General features: G+C 49.4%; 1 protein-coding gene across 2 annotated transcripts in view; it reads left to right on the plus strand.

Annotated features, from left to right (window-relative positions):
• The window catches only part of tmem8b (transmembrane protein 8B), a 197,274-nt gene that overhangs the window by 159,446 nt on the left and 23,845 nt on the right, over window positions 1–13,983 (plus strand). For both annotated transcript variants that reach the window (XM_046335000.1, XM_046335001.1), the window contains 3 exons: window positions 4,981–5,123; window positions 7,425–7,603; window positions 9,522–9,668. In XM_046335000.1, the coding sequence (XP_046190956.1) occupies window positions 4,981–5,123; window positions 7,425–7,603; window positions 9,522–9,668 (469 nt within the window). The remainder of the gene's footprint in view (window positions 1–4,980; window positions 5,124–7,424; window positions 7,604–9,521; window positions 9,669–13,983) is intronic.

Below are 13,983 nucleotides of genomic sequence, written 5' to 3' on the forward strand. Positions count from 1 at the left end.
TCTCCTGCCTCTCTCTCCTGCAGCCTCTCCTACTCCTCTCTCCTGACCCAGCCTCCTGCCCTCTACTGACCCAGCCTCTCTACCCTCTCCTGATCCTCCCTCCTGACCCAGCCTCTCACCCTCATTAATCCTCTCTCCTGCACAGCCTCTCTCCCTCCTGACCCCTCCTCACCCTCTCCTGACCCAGCCTCTCTCCTGCTCCTCTCTCCTGACCCAGCCTCCTCTCCTCTACTGACCCAGCTCCTCTCACCCTCTACTGACCCAGCCTCTCTCACTGCTCCTCTACTGACCCAGCTCTCTCTCTCCTGACCCAGCCTCTCTCACCCTCTACTGACCCTGCCTCTCCCCTCCTGACCCAGCCTCTCTCCTGACCCAGCCTCTCTCACCCTCCTGACCCAGCCTCTCTCCTGACCCAGCCCTCTACTGACCCTCTCTACCCTCACTGACCCAGCCTCTCACCTCTCCTGACCCTCTCTCCCCTCCTACTCTCCTGCTCACCCTCTACTGACCCAGCCTCTCTCACCCTCTCCTGACCCCCTCCTCTCCTCTCTCCTGCTCCTCACCCTCTCCTGACCCTCTCTCCTGCTCCTCTCTACTGACCCAGCCTCTCTCCACTCCTCTACTGACCCAGCCTCCTCACCCTCTCCAGCTCACCCTCTCCTGACCCAGCCTCACCCTCTCCTGACCCCCTCCTCACCCTCTACTCCTGCTCACCCTCTACTGACCCAGCTCCTCTCTCTACTGACTCCTCTCTCCCCTCTACTGACCCAGCCCTCACCCTCTTCTGACCCAGCCTCTCCTCACCCTCTACTGACCCAGCCTCTCTCACCCTCTACTGACCCAGCCCCCTCCTCTACTGACCCAGCCTCTCCCCTCTCTCCTGCTCCCCTCCTGCTCCTCTCTCCTGCCCCCTCCTGCTCCTCTCTCCTGCCCCCTCCTGCTCCTCTCTCCTGCTCCTCTCTCCTGCTCCTCTCTCCTGCCCCCTCCTGCTCCTCTCTCCTGCTCCTCTCTCCTGCTCCTCTCTCCTGCTCCTCTCTCCTGCCCCCTCCTGCCCTCTCCTGCCCCTCTCTCCTGCTCCTCCCTCCTGCTCCTCTCTCCTGCTCCTCTCTCCTGCTCCTCTCTCCTGCTCCTCTTCCTGATCCTCTCTCCTGCCCCCTCCTGCTCCTCCCTCCTGCCCCTCTCTCCTGCTCCTCTCTCCTGCTCCTCTCTCCTGCTCTCTTATCCTCTCTCGTCCTCTCCTCTTTTTATAGTTCTTCTGTTAGAAACATTTAAATGTGTCCCCTATCCATTAAGGCCAGTGTAAGGGGTTAAATACGAGCCAACCGATTGGTACACAGTATCAGGGGATGATGATAAGTCTATAAGCAGGCTGAAGTTGATTGGCTCAGGAATGTGGAGGAGGTAATTGGTGTGCATAATATATTGAAATTGAATCGCTGCAGGTGTGAGGAATTAACACATGAGTTGATTGGTTAGAAAACAATGCTGGGTCTTTCCTCCCTAGTTGACACTCAATGGAAATTGAAAAAAATATGAGAGATTGAAGACTACATACAATATAACTATTTATAGTTATATAATATAACTGTTGTTGTTGTCCAGGTTTGACAGTGTATCAGGGGACAGTGTATCAGGGGGACAGTGTATCAGGGGACAGTATATCAGGGGACAGTGTATCAGGGGGACAGTGTATCAGGGGGACAGTGTATCAGGGGACAGTGTATCAGGGGACAGTGTATCAGGGGACAGTGTATCAGGGGACAGTGTATCAGGGGACAGTGTATCAGGGGACAGTGTATCAGGGGACAGTGTATCAGGGAGACAGTGTATCAGGGGGACAGTGTATCAGGGGACAGTGTATCAGGGGGACAGTGTATCAGGGGACAGTGTATCAGGGGACAGTGTATCAGGGGACAGTGTATCAGGGGACAGTGTATCAGTATCAGGGGGGGACAATGTATCAGGGGACAGTGTATCAGGGGACAGTGTATCAGGGGACAGTGTATCAGGGGACAGTGTATCAGGGGACAGTGTATCAGGGGACAGTCAGGGGACAGTGTATCAGGGGACAGTATATCAGGGGGAGACAGTGTATCAAGGGACAGTGTATCAGTGGGGGACAGTGTATCAGGGGACAGTGTATCAGGGGAAAGTGTATCAGGGGACAGTGTATCAGGGGACAGTGTATCAGGGGACAGTGTATCAGGGGGGGGACAGTGTATCAGGGGACAGTGTATCAGGGGACAGTGTATCAGGGGGACAGTGTATCAGGGGACAGTGTATCAGGGGACAGTGTATCAGGGGGACAGTATATCAGGGGACAGTGTATCAGGGGGACAGTGTATCAGGGGACAGTGTATCAGGGGACAGTGTATCAGGGGACAGTGTATCAGGGGACAGTGTATCAGGGGACAGTGTATCAGGGGGACAGTGTATCAGGGGACAGTGTATCAGGGGACAGTGTATCAGGGGGGGACAGTGTATCAGGGGACAGTGTATCAGGGGACAGTGTATCAGGGGGACAGTGTATCAGGGGGGGGACAGTGTATCAGGGGACAGTGTATCAGGGGACAGTGTATCAGGGGACAGTGTATCAGGGGACAGTGTATCAGGGGACAGTGTATCAGGGGACAGTGTATCAGGGGACAGTGTATCAGGGGACAGTGTATCAGGGGGGGGACAGTGTATCAGGGGACAGTGTATCAGGGGGACAGTGTATCAGGGGGACAGTGTATCAGGGGACAGTGTATCAGGGGACAGTATATCAGGGGGGACAGTGTATCAGGGGACAGTGTATCAGGGGACAGTGTATCAGGGGGGACAGTGTATCAGGGGACAGTGTATCAGGGGACAGTGTATCAGGGGGACAGTGTATCAGGGGACAGTGTATCAGGGGGACAGTGTATCAGGGGACAGTGTATCAGGGGACAGTGTATCAGGGGACAGTGTATCAGGGGGACAGTATATCAGTGGGGACAGTGTATCAGGGGACAGTGTATCAGGGGACAGTGTATCAGGGGGACAGTGTATCAGGGGGACAGTGTATCAGGGGACAGTGTATCAGGGGGACAGTGTATCAGGGGACAGTGTATCAGGGGACAGTGTATCAGGGGGACAGTGTATCAGGGGGGGACAGTGTATCAGGGGACAGTGTATCAGGGGACAGTGTATCAGGGGGACAGTGTATCAGGGGGACAGTGTATCAGGGGGACAGTGTATCAGGGGACAGTGTATCAGGGGACAGTGTATCAGGGGGACAGTGTATCAGGGGACAGTGTATCAGGGGACAGTGTATCAGAGGACAGTGTATCAGGGGACAGTGTATCAGGGGGGGACAGTGTATCAGGGGACAGTGTATCAGTGGGGACAGTGTATCAGGGGGACAGTGTATCAGGGGGACAGTGTATCAGGGGGACAGTGTATCAGGGGACAGTGTATCAGGGGGACAGTGTATCAGGGGACAGTGTATCAGGGGGACAGTGTATCAGGGGGACAGTGTATCAGGGGGACAGTGTATCAGGGGGGACAGTGTATCAGGGGACAGTATATCAGGGGGACAGTGTATCAGGGGACAGTGTATCAGGGGACAGTGTATCAGGGGGGGACAGTGTATCAGGGGGACAGTGTATCAGGGGGACAGTGTATCAGGGGGACAGTGTATCAGGGGACAGTGTATCAGGGGACAGTGTATCAGGGGACAGTGTATCAGGGGACAGTGTATCAGGGGACAGTGTATCAGGGGACAGTGTATCAGGGGACAGTGTATCAGGGGACAGTATATCAGGGGACAGTGTATCAGGGGACAGTGTATCAGGGGGACAGTGTATCAGGGGACAGTGTATCAGGGGACAGTGTATCAGGGGGACAGTGTATCAGGGGACAGTGTATCAGGGGACAGTGTATCAGGGGGACAGTGTATCAGGGGACAGTGTATCAGGGGACAGTGTATCAGGGGGACAGTGTATCAGGGGGGACAGTGTATCAGGGGGACAGTGTATCAGGGGACAGTGTATCAGGGGACAGTATATCAGGGGACAGTGTATCAGGGGACAGTGTATCAGGGGACAGTGTATCAGGGGGACAGTGTATCAGGGGGACAGTGTATCAGGGGACAGTGTATCAGGGGACAGTGTATCAGTGGGGGACAGTATATCAGTGGGGGACAGTGTATCAGGGGGACAGTGTATCAGGGGGACAGTGTATCAGGGGGACAGTATATCAGGGGGACAGTGTATCAGGGGGACAGTATATCAGGGGACAGTGTATCAGGGGACAGTGTATCAGGGGACAGTGTATATCAGTGGGGACAGTGTATCAGGGGGACAGTGTATCAGGGGACAGTGTATCAGGGGACAGTGTATCAGGGGGACAGTGTATCAGGGGACAGTATATCAGGGGGACAGTGTATCAGGGGGACAGTGTATCAGGGGACAGTGTATCAGGGGGACAGTGTATCAGGGGGACAGTGTATCAGGGGGACAGTGTATCAGGGGACAGTATATCAGGGGGACAGTATATCAGGGGGACAGTGTATCAGTGGGGGACAGTGTATCAGGGGGACAGTATATCAGGGGGACAGTGTATCAGGGGGACAGTGTATCAGGGGACAGTATATCAGGGGACAGTGTATCAGGGGGACAGTGTATCAGGGGGACAGTATATCAGGGGACAGTATATCAGGGGGACAGTGTATCAGGGGGACAGTGTATCAGGGGGACAGTGTATCAGGGGGACAGTGTATCAGGGGGACAGTGTATCAGGGGACAGTATATCAGGGGACAGTGTATCAGGGGACAGTGTATCAGGGGGACAGTGTATCAGGGGGACAGTGTATCAGGGGGACAGTGTATCAGGGGACAGTGTATCAGGTCGTCTCTCCATAGCTGGGACTAAATGTAAAATGAACAAAAAGTCAATGAGACGAGACTTCATATTTTTGTCCGATTTGATGTGTGTGTGATGTCACTGTTTGTTGTCCAGGTTTGAGCCATGTTCCAACATGACAGCGGAGGTGTACCTGCGCTCCTACCTGACCCCCTGCATCAATGACTGTGGGACCTACGGACAGTGCAAACTGCTACGTACTAACAACTATCTGTACGCTGCCTGCGAGTGCAAAGCAGGTGACTAAGGTTCAAATCCAAGTTGATTGGTCGGGCACATATTCGGAGATGTTATCGCAGGTGCAACAACATGCTTCTGTTGTTACTCCAACAGCGCAGCTATTATAGCCCATTTACTAGTATAGAAATGCATTGAGGAACACGTTCATGAGTTTAAAAAATGTCACTAGGAATATGGTTCTGAAGTGTCTGTCCTATATCTAGGAGATATAGTGCCTTCGGAAGGTATTCAGACCCTTTGACTTTATCCACATTTTGTTTAGGTTACAGCCTTATTCTAAAATGGATTAAATCGTTTTTCCCCCCTTCTGAAATATCACATTTACATAAGTATTCTGACCCTTTACTCAGTACTTTGTTGAAGCACCTTTGGCAGTGATTACAGACTCTAGTCTTCTTGGGTGTGACGCTACAAGCTTGGCACACCTGTATTTGGGGAGTTTCTCCCATTCTTCTCTGCAGATCCTCTCAAGGTCTGTCAGGTTGGATGGGGAGCGTTGCTGCACAGTTATTTTCAGGTCTCTCCAGAGATGTTCGATCAGGTTCAAGGCCATGGTCTGGCTGGGCCAGTCATGGACATTCAGAGACTTGACCCGAAGCCACTCCTGCATTGTTGTGGCTGTGTGCTTCGGGTTGTTGTCCAACCTTTGCCCCAGTCTGGGGTCCTGAGCTCTAACCACTAGGCTACCTGCTGCCCATATGATGGGCTTTCCCCAGGTGTAAATGTAGGTAGGAGTAAAGTGACTATGTGCGGGGGGGTGTCAATGTAAATAGTCTGAGTAGCCATTTGATTAATTGTTCAGCAGTCTTATATCTTGGGGGTAGAAGCTGTTCAGGAGCCTTTTGGACCTAGACATGTCGCTCCCGTGTGGTAGCAGAGAGAACAGTCTATGACTAGGGTGGCTGGAGTCTTTGACCATTTTTAGGGCCTTCCTCTGACACCGCCTGGTGTAGAGGTCCTGGATGGTAGGAAGCTTGGCCCCAGTTATGTACTGGACCATACGCACTACCCTCTGTAGTGCAATGAGGTCTGAGGCCGAGCAGTTGCCGTACCAGGCAGTGATGTAACCGTTCAGGATGCTCTCGATGGTGCAGCTTTGGAACTTTTTAAGGACCCATGCCAAATGTTTTCAGTCTCCTGAGGGGAAAAAGGCGTTGTTGTTCCCTCATCATGACTTTCTTGGTGTGTTTGGGCCATGACAGTTTGCTGGTGATGTAGACACTAAGGAACTTGAAGTCCTCAACCTGCTCCACTACCAGATTGCATAGCGGAGAAGGTACGGTGGGATTCGAAATGGACAGTGAACTGTTTGTTAACTTGGCATTCGAAGACCTTAGAAATGCAGGGTTGGATAGATATAGCTCTGTAACAGTTTGGGTCTAGAGTGTCTCCCCCTTTTGAAGAGGGGGATGACCGCGGCAGCTGTCCAATCTTTGAGGATCTCAGACGATACGAAAGAGAGGTTGAACGGCTAGTAATAGGGGTTGCAAAAATGGCGGCAGATACATTCAGAAAGAGAGGGTCCAGATTGTCTAGCCCAGCTGATTTATAGGGGTTCAGATTTTGCAGCTCTTTCAGAACATCAACGTTTCTTTGGGGGTTCAGTGCTGTTGACCGGCCTAGGGGTATCCAGGTGGAAAGCATGGCCAGCCGTAGAAAAATGCTTATTGAAATTCTCAATTATCATGGATTTATCAATGGTGACAGTGTTTCCTATCTTCAGTGCAGTGGGCAGCTGGGAGGAGGTGTTCTTATTTTCCATGGACTTTACAGTGTCCTTTTTGGAGTTTGGCTACAGGATACAGATTTCTGTTAGAAAAATGCAGCCTTTGCTTTCCTAACTGCCTGTATATATTGGTTCCTAACTTCCCTGAAAAGTTGCATATCGTGGGGGCTATTCGATGCACACCAAACTAGGAGGCACACACAGGTTCCACTGGCTCCAAAATGGGCTTACAGAAGCCACCTTTTCCCCTAATACCTGAGACGCTTGAACTGTCAGAGCCTCGTGAGAGCCTATATGAGGCTCAGAGCCCCATATAAGGAACCTGAACCTGCTGCAACTTGTCTTTGCACACTGACATGCTGCTACTGCAGCCCAAGTCCATAGACCCCATGGTTCCAAGAACAATACTTACCTTATGAGCCTGAAATGTCAGAACCACCAAAACAACATAACTCTTGATCAGAATCTGACCCCAACCTTGTACTATACTACCCTGGTTAGTTAGCATACTTTTCTTGTAAACATGTGTGTGTCTGTGTCTACGTTAACCTGTCTCTCCTGTCTGTGGGTCCAGGCTGGGACGGCTGGGGCTGTACAGACCCCTCGGAGGCGTATTCCTATAGTTTCCAGCTCCTGTCCACCTTGCTGCTCTGCCTCAGTAACCTGATGTTTGTTCCTCCTGTGGTGATCGCTGTCCGCGGCCACTACCTTCTGGAGGCCTCTGTATACATCTTCACCATGTTCTTTTCTACTGTGAGTTATACCTACACACACACACACACACACACACACACACACACGCACACGCACACGCACACGCGCACACGCACGCGCACGCGCACGCGCACCTAAACACACTCTCTCTCACACTCATACACACACCTAAACACACTCTCTCTCTCACCCCCACACACCACACACACACACACACACCTAAACACACTCTCTCTCACACACACACACACTAAACACACACACACACACACACACACACACACACACACACACACACACACACACACACACACACACACACACACACACACACACACACACACACACACACACACCTAAACACACTCTCTCACACACACACACACACCTAAACACACTCTCTCTCACACTCCCCCACACACCTAAACACACACACACACACACACACACACACACACACACACACACACACACACACACACACACACACACACACACACACACACACACACACACACACACACACACACACACACACACACACACACACACACACACACACACACACACACACACACACACACACCTAAACACACTCTCTCTCACACTCATACACACACCTAAACACACTCTCTCTCTCACCCCCCCCCACACAACCGACCCACACACACACACACACACACTGACCCACACGCACACACATTTTATTGTCATTATGAAGAATACTTAACAGTGAATAACATTGGTGAAAACAGACATCCTTGTCTAGTTCCTCTTTGCAGCTGTAATGGTTAAGATACATGTTACAACATTTTACTAGTAACCTTCTCATATGTTGCATACAATACCCAGGGTAGAGAGATGTGTTTAACCTTGTCATTTAGGACTCTGGAGTTTAATACGATACCCAGGGTAGAGGGGCGGCAGGGTAGCCTACTGGTTAGAGTGTTGGACTAGTAACCGGAAGGTGAGAAGCAACATCGTGTCCTGGCTGATGAGAAGCAACATCGTGTCCTGGCTGATTAGAAGCAACATCGTGTCCTGGCTGATGAGAAGCAACATCGTGTCCTGGCTGATGAGAAGCAACATCATGTCCTGGCTGATTAGAAGCAACATCGTGTTCTGGCTGATGAGAAGCAACATCGTGTCCTGGCTGATGAGAAGCAACATCGTGTCCTGGCTGATGAGAAGCAACATCATGTCCTGGCTGATTAGAAGCAACATCATGTCCTGGCTGATTAGAAGCAACATCATGTCCTGGCTGATTAGAAGCAACATCATGTCCTGGCTGATTAGAAGCAACATCATGTCCTGGCTGATTAGAAGCAACATCGTGTCCTGGCTGATAAGAAGCAACATCATGTCCTGGCTGATTAGAAGCAACATCGTGTCCTGGCTGATTAGAAGCAACATCGTGTCCTGGCTGATGAGAAGCAACATCGTGTCCTGGCTGATGAGAAGCAACATCATGTCCTGGCTGATTAGAAATTGTCCATTAGTCTCACTTGGAATTTTTGTCTCGTTACAATTTTCGTCAACAAAAATGAAAAGCAATTTGTTTCGTTATCGTAATTAGTTTTATTAAAGAAAAAAAGTTATTATTGATGAAATGAAATGAACACTGGTGTAATGGAACACCGACATGAAAAATATTACTGATATTAACCCAACATGAAGATATACAGTTATTCACTACAAGGCTCTCTACCACCACCATGCTTCACCATAGGGATGGTGCCAGGTTCCCCATTCATGGCCTGCTCATTATGGGATAGAAAAGCATGTGAACAATACACACTCCATGTTTTCAAAACTGAATACTTCACATTATCATCCTTATTTTTATGAATGTATTTTATTTATTCCAGTTCTACCGTTTTATTATTTTCTTAACTGTGTTCTATTCTAGTTCTACAATGCTACAGTATTTAATGTTATATATTGTGTATAATTTCAGTTCTACCATGCGTGTGACCAGCCTGGTATCGTGGTGTTTTGTATCATGGAATACGATGTTCTCCAGTTCTGTGACTTTCTGGGTTCCCTCATGTCTGTCTGGGTCACCGTCATCTCTATGGCCCGGCTCAAGTCTATCATCAAACAGGTTAGTGCTCTATCCAACTCTATGCCCAGGTTCAAGTCTATCATCAAACAGGTTAGTGCTCTATCCAACTCTATGCCCAGGCTCAAATCTATCATTAAACAGGTTAGTGCTCTATCCAACTCTATGCCCAGGCTCAAATCTATCATTAAACAGGTTAGTATTAAAAATTTAAAAACAGAAATACCTTACTTATATAAGTATTCAGATGCTTTGCTATGAGACTCAAAATTGTGCACAAGGATGGCGCCGACAGAGATGGTCGCCTCGCTTCATGTTCTCAAGAAGCAGTATTTAGTTTTTTTATGTATGATTTCATACATTGTTACCCCAGAAAATCTTAAGTCTTACTTCATACAGCCGGGAAGAACTACAGGATATAAGAGCAACGTCAACTTACCAAAATTACGACCAGGAATACGACTTTCCCGAAGCAGATCCTCTGTTTGGTCCACCACCCAGAACAATGGATCAGATCCCAGTAGGCGACCCAAAACAACGGCGCCGCAGAAGGGGCAGACGGAGCGGTCTTCTGGTCAGGCTCCGTAGACGGGCTCATTGCTCACCACTCCCGAGTATACTACTCGCCAATGTCCAGTCTCGTGACAATCTCTAGACAACAAGGTAGATGAAATTCGAACAAGGGTTGCCTTCCAGAGAGACATCAGAGACTGTAACGTTCTCTGTTTCACAGAAACATGGCTCACTCTGGATACGTTATCAGATTCAGTACAGCCACCCGGTTTCTTCATGCATCGCGCCGACAGAAACAAACATCTCTCTGGTAAGAAGAAGGGCGGGGGTGTATGCCTTATGATTAACAAGTTGTGGTGTGATCATAACAACACACAGGAACTCAAGTCCTTGTGTTCACCTGACCTAGAATTCCTTACAATCAAATGCCGACCACATTATCTACCAAGAGAATTCCCTTCGATTATAATCACAGTCGTGTACATCCCCCCAAGCAGACACCTCGACGGCCCTGAAAGAACTTCATTGAACTCTATGTAAACTGGAAACCACATATCCTGAGGCTGCATTTAATGTATCTGGGGATTTTAACAAAGCTAATCTGAAAACAAGGCTCGCTCATTTTTATCAGCATATCGAATGCCGACCCGGGCTGGCAATTCTTGTTACTTCCGTGATGCATACAAAGCCCTCCCTCGCCCTCTTTTTTGGCAAATCTGACCATGACTCCATTTTGTTGCTCCCAGCCTATAGACAGAAACTAAAAAACGCCCGTGCTCAGGTCTGTTCAACGCTGGTCTGACCAACCTGATTAAACGCTTCAAGATTGCTTCGATCACGTGGACTGGGATATGTTCTAGCGTCGAACAACAACATTGATGTATATGCTGATTCGGTGAGCGAGTTTATTAGCAAGTGCATTGGTGATGTTGTACCCACGGTGACTATGGATTGATGGCAGCATTCACGCAAAACTGAAAGCGCAAACCACTGTTTTTATTCAGGGCAAGGCGACCGGAAACATGACCGAATACAAACAGTGTAACTATTCCCTCCGTAAGGCAATCAAACAAGCTAAGCGTCAGTATAGAGACAATGTAGAGTCACAATTCAACTGCTCAGACACAAGATGTATGTGGCAGGGTCTACAATCAATCACGGATTACAAAACAATCCCAGCCCCGTCGTGGATACCGACGTCTTGCTCCCAGACAAACTAAACAACTTCTTTGCTCGCTTTAAGAACAATACAGTGCCACTGACACGGCCTGCTACCAAAACCTGCGGGCTCTCCTTCACCGCAGCCAACATGAGTAAAATATTTAAACGTGTTAACCCTTGCAAGGCTGCCGGCCCAGACGGCATCCCCAGGCACGTCCTCAGAGCATGCACAGACCAGCTGGCTGGTGTGTTTACGGACATATTCAATCAATCCTTATCCCAGTCTGCTGTCCCCACATGCTGCAAGACGGCCAACATTGTTCCTGTTCCCTAGAAAGCTAAGTTAACTGAGCTAAATGACTATCGCCCAGTAGCACTCACTTCCGTCATCAAGTGCTTTGAGAGACTAGTCAAGGACCATATCACCTCCACCCTACCTGACACCCTAGACCCACTCCAATTTGCGTACCGCCCCAATAGGTCTACAGACGGCACAATCGCCATCACACTGCACACAGCCCTAACCCATCTGGACAAGAGGAATACCTATGTAAGAACGCTGTTCATTGACTACAGCTCAGCATTTAACAGCATAGTGCCCTCCAAACTCGTCATTAAGCTCGAGACCCTGGGAGTGTGGTGTCAGGAAAATAACCTCACACTCAACATCAACAAAACAAAGGAGATGATCGTGGACTTCAAGAAACAGCAGAGGGAACACCCCCCTATCCACATTGATGGGACAGTAGTGGAGAAGGTGGAAAGTTTTAAGTTCCTCGGCGTACACATCATGGACAAACTGAATTGGTCCACTCACACAGACAGCATCGTGAAGAAGGGGCAGCAGCGCCTCTTCAACCTCAGGAGGCTGAAGAAATTCGGCTTGTCACCAAAAGCACTCACAAACTTCTACAGATGCACAATCGAGAGCATCCTGTTGGGCTGTATCACCGCCTGGTACGGAAACTGCTCCGCCCTCAACCGTAAGGCTCTCCAGAGGGTAGTGAGGTCTGCACAACGCATCACCGGGGGCAAACTACCTGCCGTCCAGGACACCTACACCACCCGATGTCACAGGAAGGCCATAAAGATCATCAAGGACAACAACCACCCGACCACTGCCTGTTCACCCCGCTATCATCCAGAAGGCGAGGTCAGTACAGGTGCATCAAAGCAGGGACCGAGAGACTGAAAAACAGCTTCTATCCCAAGGCCATCAGACTGTTAAACAGCCATCACTAACATTGAGTGACTGCTGCCAACACACTGACTCAAATCTCTAGCCACTTTAATAATAAAAAATTGGATGTAATAAATGCATCACTAGTCACTTAAACAATGCCATTTTATATCATGTTTACATATCCTACATTGCTCATCTCATATGTATATACTGTACTCTATACCATCTACTGCATCTTGTTTACATACCCTACATTGCTCATCTCATATGTATATACTGTACTCTATACCATCTACTGCATCTTGCCTATGCCTCACGGCCATCGCTCATCCATATATTTATATGTACATATTCTCATTCACTCCTTTAGATTTGTGTGTTGTAGGTAGTTGTTGGGGAATTGTTAGATTACTTGTTAGATATTACTGCAGTGTCGGGACTAGAAGCACATGCTTTTCTTTACACTCACATTAACATCTGCTAACCATGTGTATGTGACCAAAGATACACACCTGTCTATATAAGGTCCCACAGTTGATAGTGCATGTCAGACCAAAAACCAAGCCATGAGGTCAAAGGAATTGTCCGTAGAGCTCCAAGACAGGATTGTGTCGAGGCACAGATCTGGAGAAGGGTACCAAAACATTTCTGCAGCATTGAAGATCCCTAAGAACACAGAGGACTCCATCATTCTGCAGCATTGAAGGTCCCCAAGAACACAGTGTCCTCCCTCATTCTGCAGCATTGAAGGTCCCTAAGAACACAGTGGCCTCCATCATTCTGCAGCATTGAAGGTCCCTAAGAACACAGTGGCCTCCATCATTCTGCAGCATTGAAGGTCCCCAAGAACACAGTGGCCTCCATCATTCTGCAGCATTGAAGGTCCCCAAGAACACAGTGGCCTCCATCATTCTGCAGCATTGAAGGTCCCTAAGAACACAGTGGCCTCCATCATTCTGCAGCATTGAAGGTCCCCAAGAACACAGTGGCCTCCATCATTCTGCAGCATTGAAGGTCCCCCAGAACACAATGGCCTCCCTCATTCTGCAGCATTGAAGGTCCCCAAGAACACAGTGGCCTCCATCATTCTGCAGCATTGAAGGTCCCCCAGAACACAATGGCCTCCATCATTCTGCAGCATTGAAGGTCCCCAAGAACACAGTGGCCTCCATCATTCTGCAGCATTGAAGGTCCCCAAGAACACAGTAGCCTCCATCATTCTGCAGCATTGAAGGTCCCCAAGAACACAGTGGCCTCCATCATTCTGCAGCATTGAAGGTCCCCAAGAACACAGTGGCCTCCATCATTCTGCAGCATTGAAGGTCCCCAAGAACACAGTGGCCTCCATCATTCTGCAGCATTAAAGGTCTCCAAGAACACAGTGGTCTCCATCATTCTTAAATGGAAGAAGTTTGGATCCACCAAGACTCTTCCTAGAGCTGGTCGCCCGGCCAAACTGAGCAATCGGGGAAGAAGGGCCTTGACCAAGAACCCGATGGT

Source organism: Oncorhynchus gorbuscha, unplaced genomic scaffold (genome assembly GCF_021184085.1).
Source record: "Oncorhynchus gorbuscha isolate QuinsamMale2020 ecotype Even-year unplaced genomic scaffold, OgorEven_v1.0 Un_scaffold_640, whole genome shotgun sequence".
NCBI classification, from domain to species: Eukaryota; Metazoa; Chordata; class Actinopteri; order Salmoniformes; family Salmonidae; genus Oncorhynchus; species Oncorhynchus gorbuscha.